Below are 20,761 nucleotides of genomic sequence, written 5' to 3'. Positions count from 1 at the left end.
CCATTGCTGGTCCTTTTTTTGGTGTTTTTCTTTCACATCTCCAGAATCCTTCCCTGTCATGTGGTGCTCATTCAACAGTTCCTGTTTTCATTTCATCGCTGGTGTTTTAATCATTCATGATTCCAAATGTGTCACCCATGAGGAGATTGTTGTCAACATGACAAAATGCTGTCATTCAAGAGTGAGTCTGCAGTGTGCGACAGACAGATTGACCATACACCAAAAGAGAACAGCTTCTTTGTTCACGGAAACAACACTGCACACTCAGTGGGTCCCCTGTGCCCCATATAGGCTCCCAGAAAACAGGGCACCAGCCCATATAGTACCTCTATGATGTTCCTATGATATTTCTAGTGGAACTTGTAGTGTGTATAGAGTTTAACAGTGCCTTTGATATCACTTCAGTAATCCTACAATACCCCCAGGGAGTTACAGATTTACTGTGATGATGAAGTATAAAAGTATACATGTATTTACACTCTCTCAAATATTCTACAAAACGACTATGTGTAAATGTTAATTAAACAGGAAGCTAAAATGAAAGTTCAGCACAGTAGGCCTAGCCTGCGGTAACAATGTGTCAGTACAAACAATTTAAGCAGGAAGCTAAAATGAATCGAAGTCCAGCACAATAAGAAAGAAATTGAAAGGTCCAATTAAAAAGAGGGGGGGGGATCAACCACTGGCCAGCCGCCCCCGTGTTATGGTCCTCATTGGCGTCTGCTGCTGTGTCCTCGGACTCCCCGGCAATCCTCTCCGACCACTGGGGATACCTGGGAACAGGGCATATTTAGGGAAGTAACAAGGTACACCTTGGCTACCACCAAGGTCAAGCCTCACGTGCCAGAGTGCTTGACACCCCCCAAATGTGCACGGTGGGGCAGAGCTTCTCAGTCTGCCGCTGCCTCCGTGTCGCGTCGTAACACTCTGGACTTTCTGCTTGCCATCTTGTTGCCCTCTCACTCCCACCTCACGCTAACCCAAATCCAGTCAGCTTAACCCTAACCCCTGCCAAAGGGACCGTGATGTAGGCGTGGCGTGAGGTGCTACAGGCCACAGCTGGACCATATTGCACCTCACACCACGTCATGCCACGCCCACCTCAGGCTGTGCCTATTTTTGTAACCTTAACCCAAACCCTAACTTGCATGAGATGAGATGCAGAAGGCCTCAGCTGCAGACCATAATAAAATGTCCTCATGTGGGAGGGGGGGATCCTCCACGCCATTGGCCATTCATTCCAAGGGAAGCTTATGCAGGTGCAGTGGATTAGTGATCAGGGTTCTGCTTGCAGGAGTCAAAAGGCAGAGTTGGCTTTAAAATACATTCTTGCTTTAAAAACTGTACATCCTTCAATGAACATATAAATACATGTATAAAAATCCTGCCATAGAAGAGAATAAATATAACCACTCGAAAACATGCAGACACAGCAAAGGAAGGTACAAACCACAGATGACTAATTTACTCATTTTCTGCTGTGTGACACGTTCAGAGACACCATCGGGTTAGTGCATCTTCTATCTAATGTGACTTTCTGATGCGTCCAAAGAAAGCTAAGGGCTGACGGGAAGAGAGAGAGAGGAAGTTGTGTGAAATCTGCATCTCGATTGCGGAGACACCCCCTCCACACACACACACATGCACGCAAACAACCACGCGCGCGCGCACTCATGCCTCGTAAAGGGGCGTGTGGCGCTGGCAGGGACTCAAACCCTCTGCATTTGCATCAGCGTGAGGAGCCGAGAGCGGTGGCGCGCGAAGAGACGGACGGAGTGGAAGAAAAAAAACTTGCAACAGATCAACCAGGACTTTTACCTTTTATCTTAATGATAATTTTTTTTCGATCCCTCTGATATTTTTGGGGACTGCTTATTTTTTTACCCTCACACTGGCCGGATTTCACTTGTGACAGCGCCGAATGAAAGGGGGCGAAACAAGGAGAGAGACCCGGAGAGATCAGCTCCGGGGAGGAGACTAGTCTGTACGGAGAGAGGAGAGCGAGTCGCCGGCTGTCGGCTTGTGCGTCTTTGCGCGGTGGGGACCCAGGACCAAACTGGACTGCGCTGTGTTTCTCCCCCGGTGTACAACAAAAAAAGGAGGAGTTGGGGGGAATAACTTGCTTTTATGAGTCTCCGGAGAAGATCTGGTGTCATTTGAACAGAATCGGAGGGAGCCTGTCGGATCGTAGCTGCACTCCGCTCCTCCACGCATGTTGGAAGTGGAGAGAGGAGTGCTGGATGCCTGCGGCTTTGCGAGTCCTCAAGACGCAGGTGAATGCAGCTGTTTTTATTTGACTTACCGCATAGGGCTGAAAGAATTACCGCTGCGTGAGAGAGCACTGACATGATGATAGCTTTATCACCACTTTCCCACTATTTCACCAACAATTCTACAAATTTGATCTCATATGATCCCGCTGTTGTTCCTGGTTTATTTTTGGTATATTCTTTTTGGTAATATTTAGATTACAACATGCATATTCAAACTTTTTTATTTGTATAATCGTGAATTGCCATGCGTTGTGTTACTGCGGGATTTTGACAGTATATGTTCCAATTTAGGCTTTGCTGCTCCGTTCCTTTTGTATGTGTGTGTGTGTGTGTGTGTGTGTGTGTGTGTGTGTGTGTGTGTGTGCGTGCGCGCAGAGTGACCCAGTAAGGGCAGCCTCGAGTAAATGACTCGAGGCTACTTAGATTTACGCTTTAATTGATTTCCCCTAAATATCGGAGTGCCAGTTTAATGGTGTCACTGTTGTGGGGCAGACAATCGGCGCATCTGGATAGCTGCTGGTGCACAAAAGAAACCCACAACGTCTAAGAGGGGGGGGCACTTTCTATTATTTAGCTCCTGTGCAAAACAAACTGGGCCTATTACAAGGACTGCGGTGCAGATATGCTTCAATCCGAGCTGGATTGATCTGGAGACACAAAAGAGAACTTCCGTAGATTAGGTAGTTTAGTTTGTGTCACATAACATGATCAGTCCCAGATAGAAGCGGAGGAGGACACCCTCAAAGAAACACCCCTCTTCATTGTAATCTGCGTTTATAATTGTTAAAATCCATGGTTCTTTTCGATAAATATCATATTCGGTACACGGTGATTCCCCAAATTAATGTTTTTAAATTAGAGTCCTGCTCTGGTACTACGTCTCAGGTTAATGATAGCTTCTTTTTTTGTAAGAGAAGAGAGAGGAGGGGAGTGGACGGGAGGGGAGGGAGAGAGAGAGAGAGAGTAAAAGAGACGGAGAGAGAGAGTCATGTCACTTAACGGACTGCTGGTACTCTGTGACTCAGTATGCGGCTCCGCTTACATATAAAGACACGAGGCTTTACCCACATAGGTTGGCTGTTTGTCATCAAGCCAATCATCCTCCTCTCCGAGTCACCCACTCTGAGCCTATAGAAGCAAAAGTGGTCACAATTTTGGGTGAAGGGGGGTGCATCTGTGCCCTTTTCTTATAGCTGTGTTTGTATCGGCAGCAGCGCGTATACAGACGGACCCGCGGAACGTCCAGAGCGCACGGCGACCGCATGCAAGCGCGTATTCCTCCCAAACCCTGCTCACACCTCCGTTCACATCTCTTTTCCTTCCCACAGCCAAGGATTACCTCCTGCCCGGGCATCGTTTGACGGACTAGGAACGCAACAACGAAAACGGGGAGTGGGTCATTTCTTCTTCCACATCGTTGGGCTTCTTCGGGGAGGATATGGCACGGTGGGTGCTAGAGAGAGGAGCGCAGCCGGCACAGGCGAGAGGAAACAGGAGCTGAATGACAGGATGCCAGCGACCTGAGCCCCTACACTTCTAACTTCGTTAAAAAAGAAAAAAGAGACGCTCCCGCTTTATTTTGTCGAGTCGAGAGAAGAATACTCTCGTAGAAGAACCTGCCGGAGGAGTTTCTTTACGGAGTTTTTTATCTTTTTGTATGCGTAATTTTATTTTTTGGGTGAGGAAACAAGGATGCATTGTGGATTAGTATTGATCCTGTTCATGGGAATCCTTCTGGTGGTCAAGGCTTTCAAAAACGGTAAGTGTGATATCTGATATCAGTATAAATAAAGCTTTTGTGTACACTGCAAAGCTACTAATCCCAATATTTTTCTAAAAGATTAGCCTGCTCTGATCTCCGCTGATATTTTGGCAAACTCGCAAGGCGCTCACCTGCCCATTCTGCCAACACCTCGGGAAAATCCCTGTTATTATATTTCAACAGAGACTTCAATATTATTGCTCAACAGCGACTATAGATCTTCATGGCCCTATTTAATTGTGTTTCCTCTTTATTTTATACCTTTTTTATTCATGTTATCCCTCCAGTATTCCAATGTTAGGCGTTTTTATCTCCCATGATGCCCTCATAATATCCCTAAATATCTCTTTATTTGTATTCGCGCAATTACAGTCTATTGTGATGGTTGTAATATATCAGAAGCTCATTTGAGAGCACGTTTGTATCCCGTGTTGTTGGGGCCAGCTATCGGTTAACATGCTGTGTGTTTTTGTGAAGTTCAAATAGTCAGCCCAAATCCTCGGTTTACACAACTTCCCCTTGTTCTATTCGTACGTGCTGTAAGAACTTTGCGCTTTCATTCCTCACTCATTTTATTCCGATTTAACTGATTTCCGTGTGTGTGTGCGCGTGAGTATTAAAGCAGCAGATGTTGGCAGCTTTTATTTTAAAATGATGAAAACGCGCGCGAATGAAGATAAATGTGAGTTATGGCCCTCTGAAAAGCACAATTCCTTTAATGGTGAAACTCATAGTGTAGCTTAGAGGAACAGACGAATCACTGGGACTTTCCGCTTCGGCCAAACAAAAACTATTTTTCTTTCACTGAAGCTTCTCCATTCACACTTTTTAATTTGCATTCATACATCTACCCAAAGCTGCTCCTTTTCTTATTCTAATGTGAGGAACTGTTCCTTCATCTGAATGTAACTTTCATCTCAGTGTGCCACAGCAAGGCTGCTCCATAAGAACTCACCATAAATAATAATAATATTATTAATCATGATACTAAATACCAACATACATATACATTGTGTGCCAGTTAAAGTCTGTGCAGACTCTTTAACATTTGTTTGTCTTGACCAATTCAACTTTGTATAAGACAGACAGATATTTTGGACCCTATTAGAGAAGAAAAAGTTTCTCTGAATCTGTCCTGTCTTAAGGAAGTTGCACATTTTCTGGTCTAGTCCAACTATAAGCCGCTATAATGTAGCTATGATACGAATGTATGAAATTTGAGCATCAGAATTGTGAAATATAAATTTATTTTCCTGAAAAAACTTATTTTCTTTCGCTTCCCTTGGCAGATAAATGTGGAGGCAACATCAGAATCTCAACCGCCAACTACCTCACCTCGCCCGGATACCCCCTGTCCTATCCCCCTTCTCAGAGATGCGTGTGGGTGATATCGGCGCCTGGTCCTCACCAGCGGATCCTCATCAACTTCAATCCGCATTTCGATCTGGAGGACCGGGAGTGCAAGTAAGTACACCACAATATTTTCTATGGAAAACAGATGTGCTTTTGGTACCCCTCCCCCAAAAAAAACTGAATTTATCGAATGTTTTTTGTCTCCGAGGGCCCCAATCTGATTTAAAGTTAGTCTGGAATAAGGACGATAGAGTGAAAATATTCAGTTTGCTTTTGTTTTGCAAAAATGAGTGAATGAAATAACATTATTAGTGAAATGAATCTGTCTGGGAAGCTCACTTTGGGAGCCATTACACCATGAGAGGTTGCGTAGAAGCTGTTCACACAAACAAACACATTCATATCTCATAGCATATATACATGTGTTTTCCTTTCATGTGTGTGTGTGAGTGTGGGTGTGTGTGACACTCATTCCCCCCTTCCCCTCATGCATATTGCACATGAAACTGCGCCATCTAGTGTCGGCAGGCTCACTGAAGCCGCACCAATGCGATCCTGCTCTGCCCTTACACAGGGCATGCAGGAATGTCCCTTCCCTGCCATCTGGTTTTGGAATGCCCTCGCCTCCCGTCCTCGTGGAGTGAAGTCACCGGTGTGTGATATTGATTTGAATTGCAGTAATTTTGCAAAAGGCCTATTGGGTTCACCGGAGGCCATTAACCATGGTTACTTTATGCACTGCAAGAAGAAGAAAAAATGTCCATCTTAATGAGCCATTTACTTTCACATTTGCTCATAAAATCCCATTACTCCCCCAAAACAAGTAATAACTTCCAAGAGTGGGGCTCAATAAAATAAAAATAAAAAACTCAGCCTATTTTAATCAGGCAGTCACTCTGTTAATGTCGGAGCTGGAAACAAGTGAAATGATCTGACTCATCTGTTTTCTTTCACTTAGATTTAAACTCTAAACTTGGTGAAATGACTTATTTTTTAAGGTGAATCCCTTAGCGACAGTTAGTTACTGATCCTTATTTGACTTGCAAGCCGCGAGCTGTCGCATCAAACAAAGAGCTAAGCGGCTAACCTGTAGTCAGATAGATGGTTTAAGCCGATGAAACGGGAGACAGACAGTAATGTGATGAGGCTGTGTCAGTGTGGGTGCCCTGAGGTGAGCCTTGCCTGGGCAGACCGCCTCCCTCTGATTGTCTGTCTGTGTGTGTGTGTGTGTGTGTGTGTGTGTGTGTGTGTGTGTGTGTGTGGTTTTAGTGCGTGTGCCGGTGCCTCTGCCCTGCACTGTCTCAGCTGTTTGTTTACGCTACAGGGCTCGGGAGAGTACAGGGCTTTGCTGGATCCTGTTACTGTATCACTGCTCCACCCAAAAAACCTGGACCCTTTGCTTCTTTTGTGCTCCCTCAGTGTCCCCCCACCCCATTCCGTATATGCCTGCAGGGTGTGTTTTCTTTTCTTTTTTAATCCCGGATCTCAATCCCACTTTAACCTTTCTTTACTGCTGTCAGAGATTTATGGCAGGCCGAATACGGCCATCTTTTTGAAAGCTGGATGCTCCTTGACTCTTCTTTTTGGGTCCGATTTCAGCACCAGAGAGACTGTTAAACTGCCAACATCCTCAAGTTAGAATGAGAGCGGGAGAGGGAGAGGAAGGGACAGGGGGAGGGAGGGGGGTGTTAGCAGAAACAATGCTGGCGCTAATCAAATTAGTCAGGAATGAATTTCCTGTTTCTAAACACACGCAGTAAAAAGAATTTGGCCCCCTCAGGCTCAACGAAAGCTGCTTTTTTCTTTTACAGAGTTGAAAGGAGGGCGGGCTTTGGGCTCAGCGATCCATCCATGTGTCAATTACAAATGAGCTCGACGCTTTCATTTAGCAGCCGCCGAATTTGCAGATTGCCAGTTACCTTGTTCTCGCAGATGAAGTTTGTGTCGTGAATTTGTTTGTTCTGTGAGCGACTCTCTCTCGCTGTCTGCCCTGTTTCCTTAGTCATTACATGTAGAGCAGACTATGTCATACCCAAAGTGTGGTCAGGATGATATGAGCCACTCGTCTAGAGAAACCCAAAACAAATGACACCGACAGACGGCTGTGAAACAAGTAAGTCTCTGATTCATGTGGGCCACACAGAGACTGCACCGGGAAACGGGGTCGACCTTGACCCACAGTTTTGTTTCCTATTTTTACCTCGGCATGCCGTTTCATTTTTAATGTTTCTAATGCAGTGGTTTTCATGGGACTTTAGTTCCACTTCACAATGTATTCCGCCTCGTGCCGCTTCCCTTTGGCTTTAGCCGGCAACGACAGGCCATGACGTGAAATCCATTTTCCTTTTTTTCCTCCTTAATTTCAAATTACGGCTCGATGTAACATGAGAGTGGGCTGCTGTTCTAATCGCTGACAAGGCATGTCATAGGTAACTGGATTATGGAATGGGGGAATAGTTACTCATGTGTCCGTAGACAGTAGTTGGGTGTGATTTGCGTTGGACCCATCAGACTTCCCGTCGCAGCTCCACAGACCAAATCAGCCCTTACATAAATGGAAACTGATGAGAATGGCTTCCTTATCAGATGGACTGGCAGAGTGGGCCACAATGCATGCTTCAGTGCACTGCCTTGCAATCTAATTAGTGGGCAAATGGAACACACATGCACCACATGTTCCCCAACATGGCTGTTATCTGCAAAACCAAACAAGAAGCACTCAAAGTAATGCTCGTAAAAGGGTAAAACAGCCTTTTACTGAGTGGAGTCTGTCCGGGGGGGTGGGTGTTGTTGCACGTGTGTGCTCCATCTGACAGGTTTGTTTGGGGAAGTGCAGAGGCCTGTATCCTGAGAGCCGGGGGAGGAAAGCACTTCATCACCGAGATAAGGAGACTTAAGTGAGCCCTGCCATTCTGAATGCAGAACGTGTTTACCTTTCACGCACCGTTGTAGAGTGAAGTTTTCGGGAGGGTTCGCCCTCGCCGCTCCCACGGCTAATGAAGTTTGAGGCGAAGGCGCCGCCCGCATCAAGGCAAATATTTGAAGTCAATTTTGCTCTGAAAAATGGTCGGAATGAGCGAGCTAAGCTGAAGATGGGGAAAAAAACTGAAGTAAATAGATACGCTTTCGCTCTGCTCCCTCACCGGGCACTCTCTCGTTTCTCTGCGATCTGATAAGGGCTGCCAGGCTCGTCTCCATCATCTGAAGGAAACACAGAGGTTTCAGTGGGTTTCATTTGAGACAAAGTGACGGACAGGTTTCACGTAGGGTAGATTAAAGGGCAATTTATAAAATTTGTAGAACAGACTATAGTTCTTACTGTCCAAGTCAGATTTTCTGTTTAGAAATCGGATAAAGTTTCCAGGTTTGAGCGTAGACCTGCTGAGATGATACTCTCCCATCATGAGCTGCAGGCTGTTCTCGAAGAGGAGAGCCAACTTTCTGTAGATGTGATGCACCCTTGACAACATTATGAATCATTGATAGCATTGGATTTGCTGACCCAACCAAAAAAACCCAAAACAGTGACTTCTTTCCTTGCAGCAAGCCAGCCAGACAGTCAGAGCTGCACTGTTTGTTGTTGGAGGCGCAGGAGAGAGGGGGTTAAAAAGCAGAGACACTCTCTCCTCTTTCTCAGCGCTCCCTCGTTTCTTTGCTTTTCTCTCTGTCTGGTTGGTGTTTTTCTGGACCTCGCAGAAAATCCCAGTGTGACAGTCTGTGCAGCAGTGGATGGAGAGGGGAGGGTTCAGATGAAATGTATGGCAGGGTGGTACTAGGCGGCGGAGATATTTGAGGAATGCCTCCTAAAGCAGCAGCCCTTTGTGGAGGGGGGAGACGGAGGGGGAAAGTCAGCCTCCCACCTCTCCACGCTTCAAAAGCCCGCGAGAGCCCCCCCGCCTTCAGGTGCCTGTAACTTAAAGCTTGGGAAAGCGCTCTCTTCCTCTTCTTTTTAATTGTAGTCCGCTCCTTTCTCCGTCCCACTGCCCCTTTCCGCTGCGGCCTCCCGCTGAGCTGCCCCTGTGGAGCTGCTGGACCTGCTGGGAAGGCAAACATTCTCCGCTGTGTACCCTCTACAATAGACATCCTGCCCCTCCTGGCATTCCTGACCAGGCCCCGGACTCCAGAGATGACTAATGGGAGATCGGGGAGGGGGAGGGCGGGTATGACCCTTCCCTAGATCTATAGTTGGCTCTGTCTTTGTCATGTGGAATGCCACTAACTCCACTCATATGGCCACGGTGCCCGACAAAGAGTGCCACCTGTTTCTAGGAAGTGAGAGTGGAGGACAGAAGGGGCTTTAGGGAAAAGATCCAGTCGGCCAATTACCCTAATTCCCCTGTTGCCCCTGTCACCTGAATAGCAGCTCCACGATAGAGAGCGGTGGAGCTTCCCAGCTGGGGAGTGAGGATCTGAAAACAGCTCTTTCTCCCCGCCCCCTTTATTCCTCTTTCACCCTCCTCTACAAGGCAATCCCGAGCAAATAAGGAGAAGTGGGCTGTGCAGCCGTTTATCAGCCGTTGTCATGGAAGAAAAATAAATAAGGCAGCAACGCAACAGGAGCCTTTTTTTCTGAACGGGCCGGTGGCGGTAGAGGCTTTTAAAGAAGGGAAGTGCTCTGACCTCCCGGGCTGAGCGGACGGGGCTTCGGAGTGACACGGATTGTTGGAGATACTTATGGCCTGTTAGGGGACATTTATTTCTGTTGTGGATGTGCACGTCTTTTCATAGTGCATGTCAGGGAAGAATCCGTGCTGGCGGAGTTCAAAGCGGCACAGCAAAATAGGCACAGCAAAAAAGAATGAGGAGGGCGTCGAGGCGACGCCGCTTCATTTAACCACCAGGTTTGACAAAAGCAGCTGAAATTATGCACCTGGTATTTTCCACAGCAATAGACTTGCATGCTTCATAACAATGGAAATCAAATTGCACCTCAAATGACATTGAAAGGCCAGCTTGTCAACAGAAGATCAAAGAGCAATCCACCTTGAATATGTCTTGTTTGCTCTTCACGGTAATTACACCAAACACTTATTTTGTCAGCGTGGTAAAACGTCCAGAGACGAGCACCATGCGACTTCAATTTCTGTTTACAGCTCATCATTCCCATTTGCGACCTGCAAACCTTAAGCGTGGATGAGGTGAGGGGAGCCGGTCAAAGCAAATGAGGAGCTGCAGATGAATGTTAAGTGTTCACTTTGTTAGCTAACCAGTGGGCAAGAGAGACAGGACGGCAGACGGAGATGTTGCACCGGAAAACCGTTGACCTTCACTCTCAATACTCTCTTTCCTCGTCTTCATCTCTTTTAAACATAAAGGGTTAGTCCCTGGCTAATGAGCAGGATATAAGTAGGTCTGTGCACATGCCTGCAATATGTGTGTGTGTGTGTGTGTGTGTGACCGTGGGGTTGAGGGTCTTTTTTTGTCTTTTTTCATCCGCCGGTGAAGTGTTTCACCTTGGCCGCGGCTTGGAAGGGCAACCTGATTGAAAAGCTTTCTGTCTGTGGCATCTGCCATCCTCCCCGCTGCTCTGTCACCACTTTGATTCATGCACAACCTGACCACAACCGGGAGGCGAGCCACTCTACCTCGCAGCGGGAGGGGAGGTCCACTTCACCGCCAAGGAGTAAGAAATGGAGGAGCGAGGGAGGGAGGGCGAGGAAGAGAGAGAGAGACGCGACAAGGCCAGTGCTCATAAATAACCCGCTAGATTTCAAGCCTGGGTCGCATATATCTGCGGCTGTACAAAAGCATCATACAGTCTCATGTGTCTGCCTGTTTTGTTTCTCATCTCGATGTGGGAGTTAGCGGCTTGTGTTTGCCAGAGATTGAGTGTCCCTAAGCTGTATCTGGCACACGGCTGGTGAATTCTTTTTTCTTTCTTTTTTTCCCTCCGTCTTTTTCATTCCAGCCCCAAACCAATGCAAGCTTCCCTATATGGAAGTTTCTTGTGGAACGGAGCCGCACACAGCCCACACAGCTTAGAGATGTCAGCCGTATGCTCTTTTACTTTTTCTTTTTTTTTTAAATCTGAAACAGATTGCTAGAAAAGAAGCGTCATGAGGAGAGTGTCATGATTAGAAGACAACATTTGTTAATCTCAGCTCTCTATCTGGACACACATCTACTGACTGTAAGAAAATTCATACTGATTTTTCCCTCCAGCGCAGATGAAAAAGCATTAAACACTGGGGCTATGATTCAATTATGCGTTTCTGTTTCCAAAGGACAGTTGGCAATAATCGCTGTCTCCCCCTCTCCGCTTCATATAATATAATTAGCAACAGGTTTTTGTCTCGCGCCTTCTTTTCTTTCCATTAAATGCTGATTTCCCAGTTTATGAGACCGCATGGAAAAACAACAAGAAGGGATAAGGAGGGTGAATGAATGAGGAATAATTTGAGTTAATAAGTAGCAGAGCAGTAGCCGGGGGTGGATTTCTTAGAATCGCCCGTCCCAGAAAGAGAAGAGGGAGAGGGAGGTCTGGACACTTTAATGCGGCGTGTCCAGGCTTGTCAGACATGTTGCGTTGAGTGGTCTAACCTTGAATGAGGCTCATGAGTTTGATTGATGTGGCCGTGGTCCTACGTTTGTTGCCCCAACGCCTCAGTGCTTACAGATCCACAAGGGGTAACAGGTTGGAGGGGGGCTCAGCGACCACAGGGTTCTTTATTCAATCAAGCTAGTCCCCAGAGGGGCTCGTGGTGAAGCAAAGTTTGTTTGCAGCGGGTAAGAGGGTATAGGTAGGAAGTAAAGCCAATGGCCCTCCTGTCTCGGCCCCAGATCCCCCCGGGTCATTTTTGGTCACTGTGTTTGCGCACAGCGGGTCGGCTCGCTGGTGTTTCTCCACCACTCAGCTGGCCGTGATTCGGCGCGGATGGCAAGCAGACAGTGATTGATGGGGCGGTACCCCACCGCTCTCTGATTGAGTTAGAGCCACTCACAAGCCCTTGCTTTGTTTGCTCTTTTTCTTGATCTCTCCTCACTAAATTGGCAACATTAGATGTGGTCTTCCTTTTTTTATAGCAGCCACCACTTTGCTTTTCTTTTTCTTTTTCTCACGGCTTCTCGTTTCTTTTGTTAGATGGCAGTAATTGTAAAAAAAAAGAAGCCTTACAGCAACCTTCTGTGGCATTATCACAGTGGGTGGTGCTGAAAGAGTTATTAGAAGCCTGAACCCCAAGCTGTTCCAGGATGACCCCTGTCCACACGGGGATAAGCGGCAAGAAGGCCCCTCTTTTTCATGAACTTACACAATCTCCCAGTGGATTTCAGCAGAAAGCAGAGGGAAACGATACAACCGGCCGGACTGCTTCCAAATTGGCAGGAAAGTGTGATTGTAGGGCCAGTAAATGAAAGAGTCACCTTGCCCTCCAAATGCTGGCAAGGACTGGCTGACCATCAGCACTTAGATCGGCCCAGTAATGCCGAGCATTCGGCTTGTCTGCCCGGCTCCACGGAAGAGACACACCGCTTGGCGCGTGGCCCTCGCAGCACGGCTCATTTGGCCTTCGAAGTGCTGCATCATTGGAAAATCTGAGTTCTTTGCAGGCAGTGAGAACAATACGGCCGTCAGAAGGAAATGAAGGATGTGGTTATAAACGGTAGATATTGTGTCCAAGGGCTGATCCGCATTCAAAAGAAACTTCACGAATCTGGCAACAACTGGCCATGCTGTAGCAAATGTGTGTCTATTGTAGAAACCCCCCCCCTATTTATTTTCGTCACCATCCTTTTTCCTGTTCCTGTTAAGATCTACAAATAGCTTCTCTTGTCTCAAGGTTATTGTGTGGTTGAAGGTCAGACGGCTGCTTGTATACATTCCAAGTCCTCTGCGAAGTTCTCTTTCGGGGCCTGTTCAGTCTCCCCACCGCTCCCAGCCAAGTTGCTCTGCGTCCAGCCACATGACCGGGTCACGGAGTACCCAGCCCAGACTGCTCTCCGACCCCCTCATTCCCCCGCCGCCTCCACCGACTGCAGGGAGGACAAAGGAAAAGAAAGAAGGAGGGAGAACGCTACAGGGGACGGATGGGGGGCGTTTAATTGAATAATTCCCAGTGCAGTTATTACCACCATTGCCCTCGAGCTTCCCTAGCTGTTGCTGAGCATGCTTCACGCTTCTGAACCCTTTCTGGATTCGTGTTGGCACCTGTTTGCCAGCTACCTCCATCAGCTATTTGCACTACTTCTCTCTTTTGTTTCTGTTCCGTCACTCTATCAACCGCTCAACTTACTCGCGTTCACACTCTTTCACCCCGGCCAGTCAGTTTCCTTTTAACCCAACACCACCAGCACCCACCCACCCACGCCACTCTTTCTCCCTTCCTGCCCATTGTGGAGAGGCGAGAGAGTTTTGAACAGCACCCAAAGCCTTTACCTCTAGTTGACCCCAGCTTCAATTCCCCTCCTCTTTTCCCTCTCCTCCTCAGCTCCTCTTGCCTTCTTTGAATGCGGCAGGCTCCTCGCGCACACAGCTCGTTACCCAGCGGGGAGCGCCGCTAGCTTCTCACAGCATCAGGAACAGATAGATGATTGCCTTCGCATGCGGCGCTCCTTTTCAGGGAGGGCATATTGTTTGTCTTTTTCTCATCAGCCCGTAAAATGTGAAGTTATGTAGCGTTCACTCTGCTAGAATCAGTCCATTGTTAAGTTCAGTGAGTCACTAGCTCCAGGTTGTTGACAATTATCTCCACGTTTCCTCATGTTTCTTCTCGTCACATGGTTACAGCATGCCGGGCGATCCAGTGCATCCCATACCATGTCCTCATGAACAGGATATCAAGTAATAGTCTGTCCCCGAATAAGCGCCCCCCCCTTTTTTTGGGACATACCCAAATTAACCCTTTTGATTGGGGTATGATCCTGGCCTCTTCTTTGGAGTTTTACGATCAGAAAGTCACAATTAGTCCAAGTGATAGTGAGGCGAGTTAATAGCGGCATGAGCATGGTTTTTCACCAATCTTTTGTTGCTTTTTGTAATGGAAATGTATGCCGTTTTTTTGGTCAAATTGAGCATTCTGTTTTTTTTGTCTCGAGGTGGTTGTCTTTGGTTCACAAAGAGATTGATGTAAGCTTAGTAATGGTTCTAGTATGTTCCAGGCCCATTTTGGACCCCTGCTTAAGGGCCTCCAATGCATCAAGATATTTTATTATGGGTGTTTGAGTGTTCATTATACAGTAGGTGAAGATGATGCAGCCCAATACTCCCTGCAGGGTGTGCGTGTATCCATGCCACCGGGTCCCGTAGGTGACCAGAGCAGGGCGGTGACAGTGTGTTATAAAACAGAGCATACACGCGGCAGCCCTGCTGTGCCACATCGCCCCCTTACTCCCAGTGCCCTGTTATTTTTACCCTTGACTTCTCATTGTTGTAACCCCGGCATATCATCCGAGCCGTGCCACAGACCCCTGCGGAGGACTCTCTCTCCGCTCACCTCCGCCTGCCCCTCTCTCCCGTGTAATCAGACATCCTCTCAAATGTCAAGGTGGGACAAATGGGAGACATTCCCTACTGTAATGGCCCCAGAAATGGGCTGAAGTGCTTCTCTTCACCTCCCTCCCTTTCTCTCCTCTCTCTCTGAGGAAACACACAGGACTTTTCATCCTCGGCGTCCTTTCTTTTCTCGTATTCTTCAGACTTTTATGCCAATTTCCTGCTTTTCTCTTTTAGCCCTTTGTAAAACATATCACAGAGTTCCTGGCTCTGTTATGTTAACATGTTAAAACTTCTCAGGATAGGGTGTATAACAGACATATTGCATAATAGCTCTCAGTCACAATGACTGTATAATAAGGCCACTGCTACACTGCTTTACTCTCATGAAGTGTTTCTTAGAAATGTAGCCAAAGGGATTCATTCGCAAAAGCATATGTTCACTGTGTGAATATTCATATCTGCTTGCTACGATGCATACAGAGCCCTGCTGTATGCTAAGCAATTTCATTTCCGAAGCTCACTTAGCGGGGCAGAAAGTGCTAAATGTGTATTTCCATTTAGCCATGGGCAGCTTTTCTAATTAATTGTAGTTACTCATTCTCGCTGTAGTCACAATAACAAGATGTGTGATGGGGAAGAAAAGAAGTCTCAACCTGGCTCACAACTGCAGCTATTATTTACCGCGCTCATATAGTCCACACATCAGCAAAGCACTGAGGATGGATGTATTTTTGTCTTATTATTATTAACATTAACATGGTAGCTTGCAGCTGCTCATTGTGTCTTTCTTTTAGCAGAAGCTCAAAAAGACTGTAAAATGTGGTGAACTTTGTTGTCTTGGAGCAGGAATCAAAATAACTTTTTTAGATGCATCACAACCAAAGAAGTCAGTTTTAAACCAATCAGTCCATTTATGAAATACTTGATTACTGATTAGTTTATCTTTATGTCAGCAGCATTAGGCCACATAATACAAATGACTAAGTAACAGCGAGCCAATTGACTGCGTCTTTTGTTTAAACTGCCTCACTTTTCTATCACTGCGTTATTGTGACCCATTTGTCATGCTTCGCAATTTTAATGAGGGAAGGAGGTCGAAGTGAGCACAACAGGATGACTGAAAATATGCAACAGCCCGGCTTTGGCCCTGCAGGCATGTCCCAGTCCCCCATGGGAGTAGAAAGCAAGTCAGCTGAACATACTTCACTATTGGCAGGGTTCAAAGTGCAGTGGGCCTTACATATGAGGTGAGCACGGGGGATTTAGTCGGCCTGCTAACAGTGGGAGTTTTTGTGGTCAGTTTTATTTCCCCTGCTTGTTTTTAGGCCCCCACCCATCACCCCCCCCTTGTCTACGTCCAGTTCACAGCAGTGTGAGCCTGCTCTGTGCTGAGCAGAAAGGATTCCCCCTTTGGGGCAGAATCCTCCCCCTGTCAGTCTGTGCTCATATCTCCAAATAAAGGATTATTGTGTGTGTTGCAAGGGGGGGGATGCAATAATTGAGTCTAAATAGCCAAATTCATTAATTTGATTGTTGGCGACAGCAGACAGTGTAATTAGGAAAGCTAATGGATGGAGGCACGCTAAATCCATCAATGCTAATGATAATTGCTGTTCGGGAAAGCGACTAGGCTTCACCAACGTGTGGCCGAGGACGCCGCAAAATCAGAAACAGCCACACGGCATCTAAAAATATGAGTGGCGAGCGGAGTGTAACCCGTGTAGGGGCGACACCCAAAGCGGCCAGCTGGAGGGGCTGCAGCTGGGCCGTCTGGGCGGGGGACTTCCATCTTTTTTTTTATCTTCCATCCATCCGTGTGGCGGCGAGCAAAGCAATCATGCCCTTCTCCCCTCGCCGACGAGGAGCCACTTCTGAAGCCATCAGCTCTGATTGGTCGGTGGTTTGTCCCGCTGGGTTGGTTGCCCCGTTCCGAGGCCTTCGACTCCTGCAATAATTTTCCGCGGATTCAGAAGTGGAGACACATCAGTGGAGTGGGTGATAGCTGCAGATTTTCTTTTTTCCTGCTTCATGGTAAAGCTTCTGTTTTAACGACGAGGTCCTGACCTTCAATAAAGATTGCAGCGTTAGCAAGTCAATTAATGTTTTCAGCTGAGATCATTAAGACGTAGCCTCGGCTTGTCTGTCTTGTCTGTCCTGGCAAGCTGATGCGGGGGCCATTACAGGAAAGAGTGGACCTGTTGTTCTCGTGCGGGTTAATGAATGTCCCATGCACAAGGGAGGCAGAGTGGGAGGGAAGGCAAAGAAAGAGAGACCATTTTATTTCAGCAAGGTATGTCCCCTCCAGGCTCGGAAAAAGTAAGTCGGGGATCAGCTTGTCTCGTGCCCCCCTTGTACAAATGTTAATGATGTTTTTCCACAGCCCCGAGTGACAGTTTGTTCGCCAAGACTCGTTAACACGTGAGGTCTCCGGAGTTTTCTGACAGCTGACAACAAAGTCCTTTTTCCTGCTAAGTCCCCCCGGGCCTCACAGAAGCCGTCCCAAGTCCGTTGTTTAGGCCTCTCCACTTGTGTTACCCGGAGATGTTTTGACATGTGGTAGGTGACATGTTTTCGTGCGATAGCGAGTTGCACTGTGAGAGCCGCGTGAAGAGAAATGCCGGAGAAAAGCGCACGGCATTCTTTCTATGCACAGCTCTACCAAAGGGAGTGATGGCAAAGAAAGAGCTGTTGTTCTGGGGGTTTCCACAGCATGCTTGAGCTTATAAATGGTCTGATTAAGAAACCCCACCAATTGTATGAGACTCATACAGTCTGTCATAGTGTTATTCCATTGCCTCAGATTGTATTGCTTTTATGGAGCCATATCAAGCGGACATTTATAGAGGGAGGACAGATTGTTTCCATGGGAAAGCTTCGGGCAATATAACTGTTATATTGTTAGGCCGTTGGTTTGTCGCCTTCTCTTTGGCTTTGCAAGGAGGGCTAATGTTCTCGTTTGACACTGGCGGATTGCTTTCTCTCTGTGCCTGAAGAGAGAAGGCAGGCTAATACATTTGAGTCGGTGAAGCGAAGGTCGTTGAGAATTACATTCACCCCCCTCCCCTCCTCAGCCCCCTACCCCTTTTCTTTTTTCCCTGTAATTTCCCCGCTGGATTGGCAAACGCTTTTCACTATTAGCACTGTGGTAGGCAGCTCACTGCGTGTGTGTGTAATCGTCTGAGTGTGTGTGTTGTGGCGTGCTGGCAGGCCCACCCAGACCCGAAGCAGACTAGACCGATAAATAGATGCATGTCTCAACTGGATTGTACTGTCATGAGGAACAGGAGTGATATGATGTAGAATACCATGTTCTTCTTTTATGATCCTGAATAGAGGTTGTTAACTGTCCCGTCTTCCCTGAGGATGCTCAACCCCTAGAAGCAGGTCCCCACAGGTGTTCAGAGCGATGAATTAGAGGTACATTTAACACCGCTGGCAACAGGAGAGCCTTTTTGCGGAGCCCTCAAACTGCCCTGCCAAGCGTTCGCCGTAATGTCTTCCAGATGATAAGGGCCTGGATGGATCTGTGTTCGCAGGGCGAAGCGTGTGGGCCCACTGGAGCAGAACCGCCGGAGTTTTGGCGGACACACCAGTCATTTAGGCACCAATAGAGACATTTTCGAGAAGGAGGTCTCTCTCTTTCTCGCCTTGCACAGTGAGGACCCCCGGGGGCGTATTCTCTCTTCCATCTGCATCCTCTCTCCCGCTATGCTGCCTTTTACGAGGGCCATCCGATCTGATGATAAAGCACCGGGGTAAAAAAAATGCAACAAACAGCTTTTGTGGAGGTGCGAGGAGTCAAAAGTAAATAGGAGTATTCCTGGCTGACAGGGAGTTTGTGAGGACAGGAGAATTGAAAACATTGGTTGCCTGTTTTCTCTATAATCACGCTACACTGGACACAATGTGCACAATGCTCTGCATGTACACACGTTTGCACATTCATCATGCATATGTGTACACACAAACAACAAAGCCGCACACTTGAGCTGTACAACAGCTTGCTCTTCTCCCCTTCTTCATCTCAATGATGCATCTCAGCATAAATTTTTTAGGCGTCTGGCAACGCTCAGCTTTTGGCAGTTGCTGGGTGGAGTAAGGGGGTGGGGGGGGCAGAAACGGAGGCTCTGAGGTGAATTATAAGTCTGCTGATAGAACAGAGCAGGGCCACAGGAAGATTGATGCTCTCCGTTGTGAGCTGGGAACCAAAAGATGGAGAGGAGAGGAGTCAGGAGAGGAATCGGGAGAGAAGAGAAGAATCAGGAGATGAGTTAGGAGAGGAAATAAGGAGAGGTGAGGACCTCCAAGCAGAGAAATTGATAGCACAAATTAAATAAAGATAATAATAATATAGAGAAGGCAATAACTTTAAAAAAATGTTTACTGCAAAAAAGTATGAGTTTTGTAACTTTAAATGTTTTCATCGTAAATATTTGCTCCGGTGACTAAACTAGACGATGGCATGGTTATAACAGAAAGAAACCCGATCCCTGCAACACGGGAGCCCATTAAACTAAATAATGAGTAACTCCCCAGCCATTTAACCGCAAAGCTAGCAGGGGGGGGGATAGCATTGTAAACACCACGTGAAACTAGTTTTTTTTTTGACTGTGCTGCAGCTGATAAAGTAGCTGAAACAAAGTGGTACTTGTGTGAGCCCAGCCGGGGCTGTTGCAACAGCTGGTGGTCCGGCGACTAGAGAGGAAGATGACCTGGTCTGAAATCACAAGACGGGGAGAAATGAAGAGAGGCCAAACAGCTCGGGCAGGGGATTAAACACAGAAAAGAGGATTTCCAAATTATATGACGAGCCCAAGAAGGGGGGGAACAAGATCTTTCCTGGACTTTCCTTGATGAGATTTGGGTGTGGATCCTGAAAAGTGGAAAAGCAGAGCAAATGGCTGGCTGTCAGGGCCTACTGGCAATCATTAGTTTTATAAACAGACAGAAGAAGAAGAAGAAGAAGAAGAAGAAGAAGAAGAAGAAGAGGAGCTTGATGCATGGTGACAGCTCCATATCACCACAGATCACTCCATCCGAGCAGAAAGGGGAGTGAAGTCATCCATCCACTGCACCTCCTCAGGGGACCCAATTTCAAGGAGTGCCACTTCTATCCAGCTCTACATTTAGTTACATTCTGTCTCTGCCTCTCTCAATAGCTGACTCTTACTATTGTTATATTTTGCATTTTTAAAAATAAACCTGATGATAGCCCTTCCCCACAAATCACCTCTAGTAACTTGATTTTTGTTTTCGCAAATAGGTTTTATTTTAAATTTGAATCAGGTGAAGGAAACCATTTTTGTTGGGGAAAAAAACTGGTAATTTGTGCGTGTGGATACAAGTCAGGCCCCACCTGAGGGAATTAGCCCCCCCCCCCCCCCCGAGCCGTCATTCAAAGTGTAAATCACCTTTTTGTGTGAAATCCTGCGCATTAACTGAATTTGAAATCGCTAAGGAGACGTGATGTTTTGACAGTAATTTGGGAATCGAGTAAAACTATGAAAGTAGGCCCCTTTGCCCGGAAGGCGCATATTTTCTGAGGAAGGGAGGAGGAGACAGAGAGAGCATGTGTGTTCACCGAATGTGCCCGCAGACCTGCTGCACATTATACTTGCATACATCAGAATTAATTTCTCGATTTTACAGTGAGCGAATTGCAGATTTTTTATCCATGTGGCGATGATGAAGATGGAGGGCCGTCTCAGCGGTGTTTGGGCAGGAATATGTTCGATAAGTGGCCCGCAGAGCTGAACAAAGTTGGCGGGACACGGTGCGTTGCGGGCAATTAGGAAATTGTGGAAACCCGAACCTGAAATCTGCTTTCTGGAGCGGCTCTCGCCCCGTTGCTCACAGTCAAAACACAGCATGGAAAAGTCATCTGAACCATCATGCAAACACACACACACACACACACACACACACACACACACACACACA

At 47.0% G+C, this 20,761-nt stretch overlaps 1 protein-coding gene across 3 annotated transcripts in view; it reads left to right on the top strand.

The window, feature by feature from the left end:
• Positions 1-1,722: 1,722 nt before the first annotated feature.
• Positions 1,723-20,761, top strand: part of nrp1a (neuropilin 1a) — a 57,706-nt gene continuing 38,667 nt past the window's right edge. For 2 of the 3 annotated variants that reach the window (XM_031872330.1, XM_031872328.1), the window contains exons 1-3: positions 1,723-2,273; positions 3,602-4,032; positions 5,325-5,499. In XM_031872330.1, coding sequence (XP_031728190.1) covers positions 3,966-4,032; positions 5,325-5,499 — 242 coding nt within the window. In that variant the 5' untranslated portion in view covers positions 1,723-2,273; positions 3,602-3,965. The other variant, XM_031872329.1, reaches the window with a different exon arrangement.

This window comes from Anarrhichthys ocellatus, unplaced genomic scaffold (assembly GCF_004355925.1).
Source record: "Anarrhichthys ocellatus isolate YVR2014 unplaced genomic scaffold, GSC_Weel_1.0 scaffold63, whole genome shotgun sequence".
In the NCBI taxonomy this organism is placed as follows: domain Eukaryota; kingdom Metazoa; phylum Chordata; class Actinopteri; order Perciformes; family Anarhichadidae; genus Anarrhichthys; species Anarrhichthys ocellatus.
The sequence above is the reverse complement of the archived record's forward strand: the minus strand, read 5'-3'. Positions and strand labels throughout refer to the sequence as shown.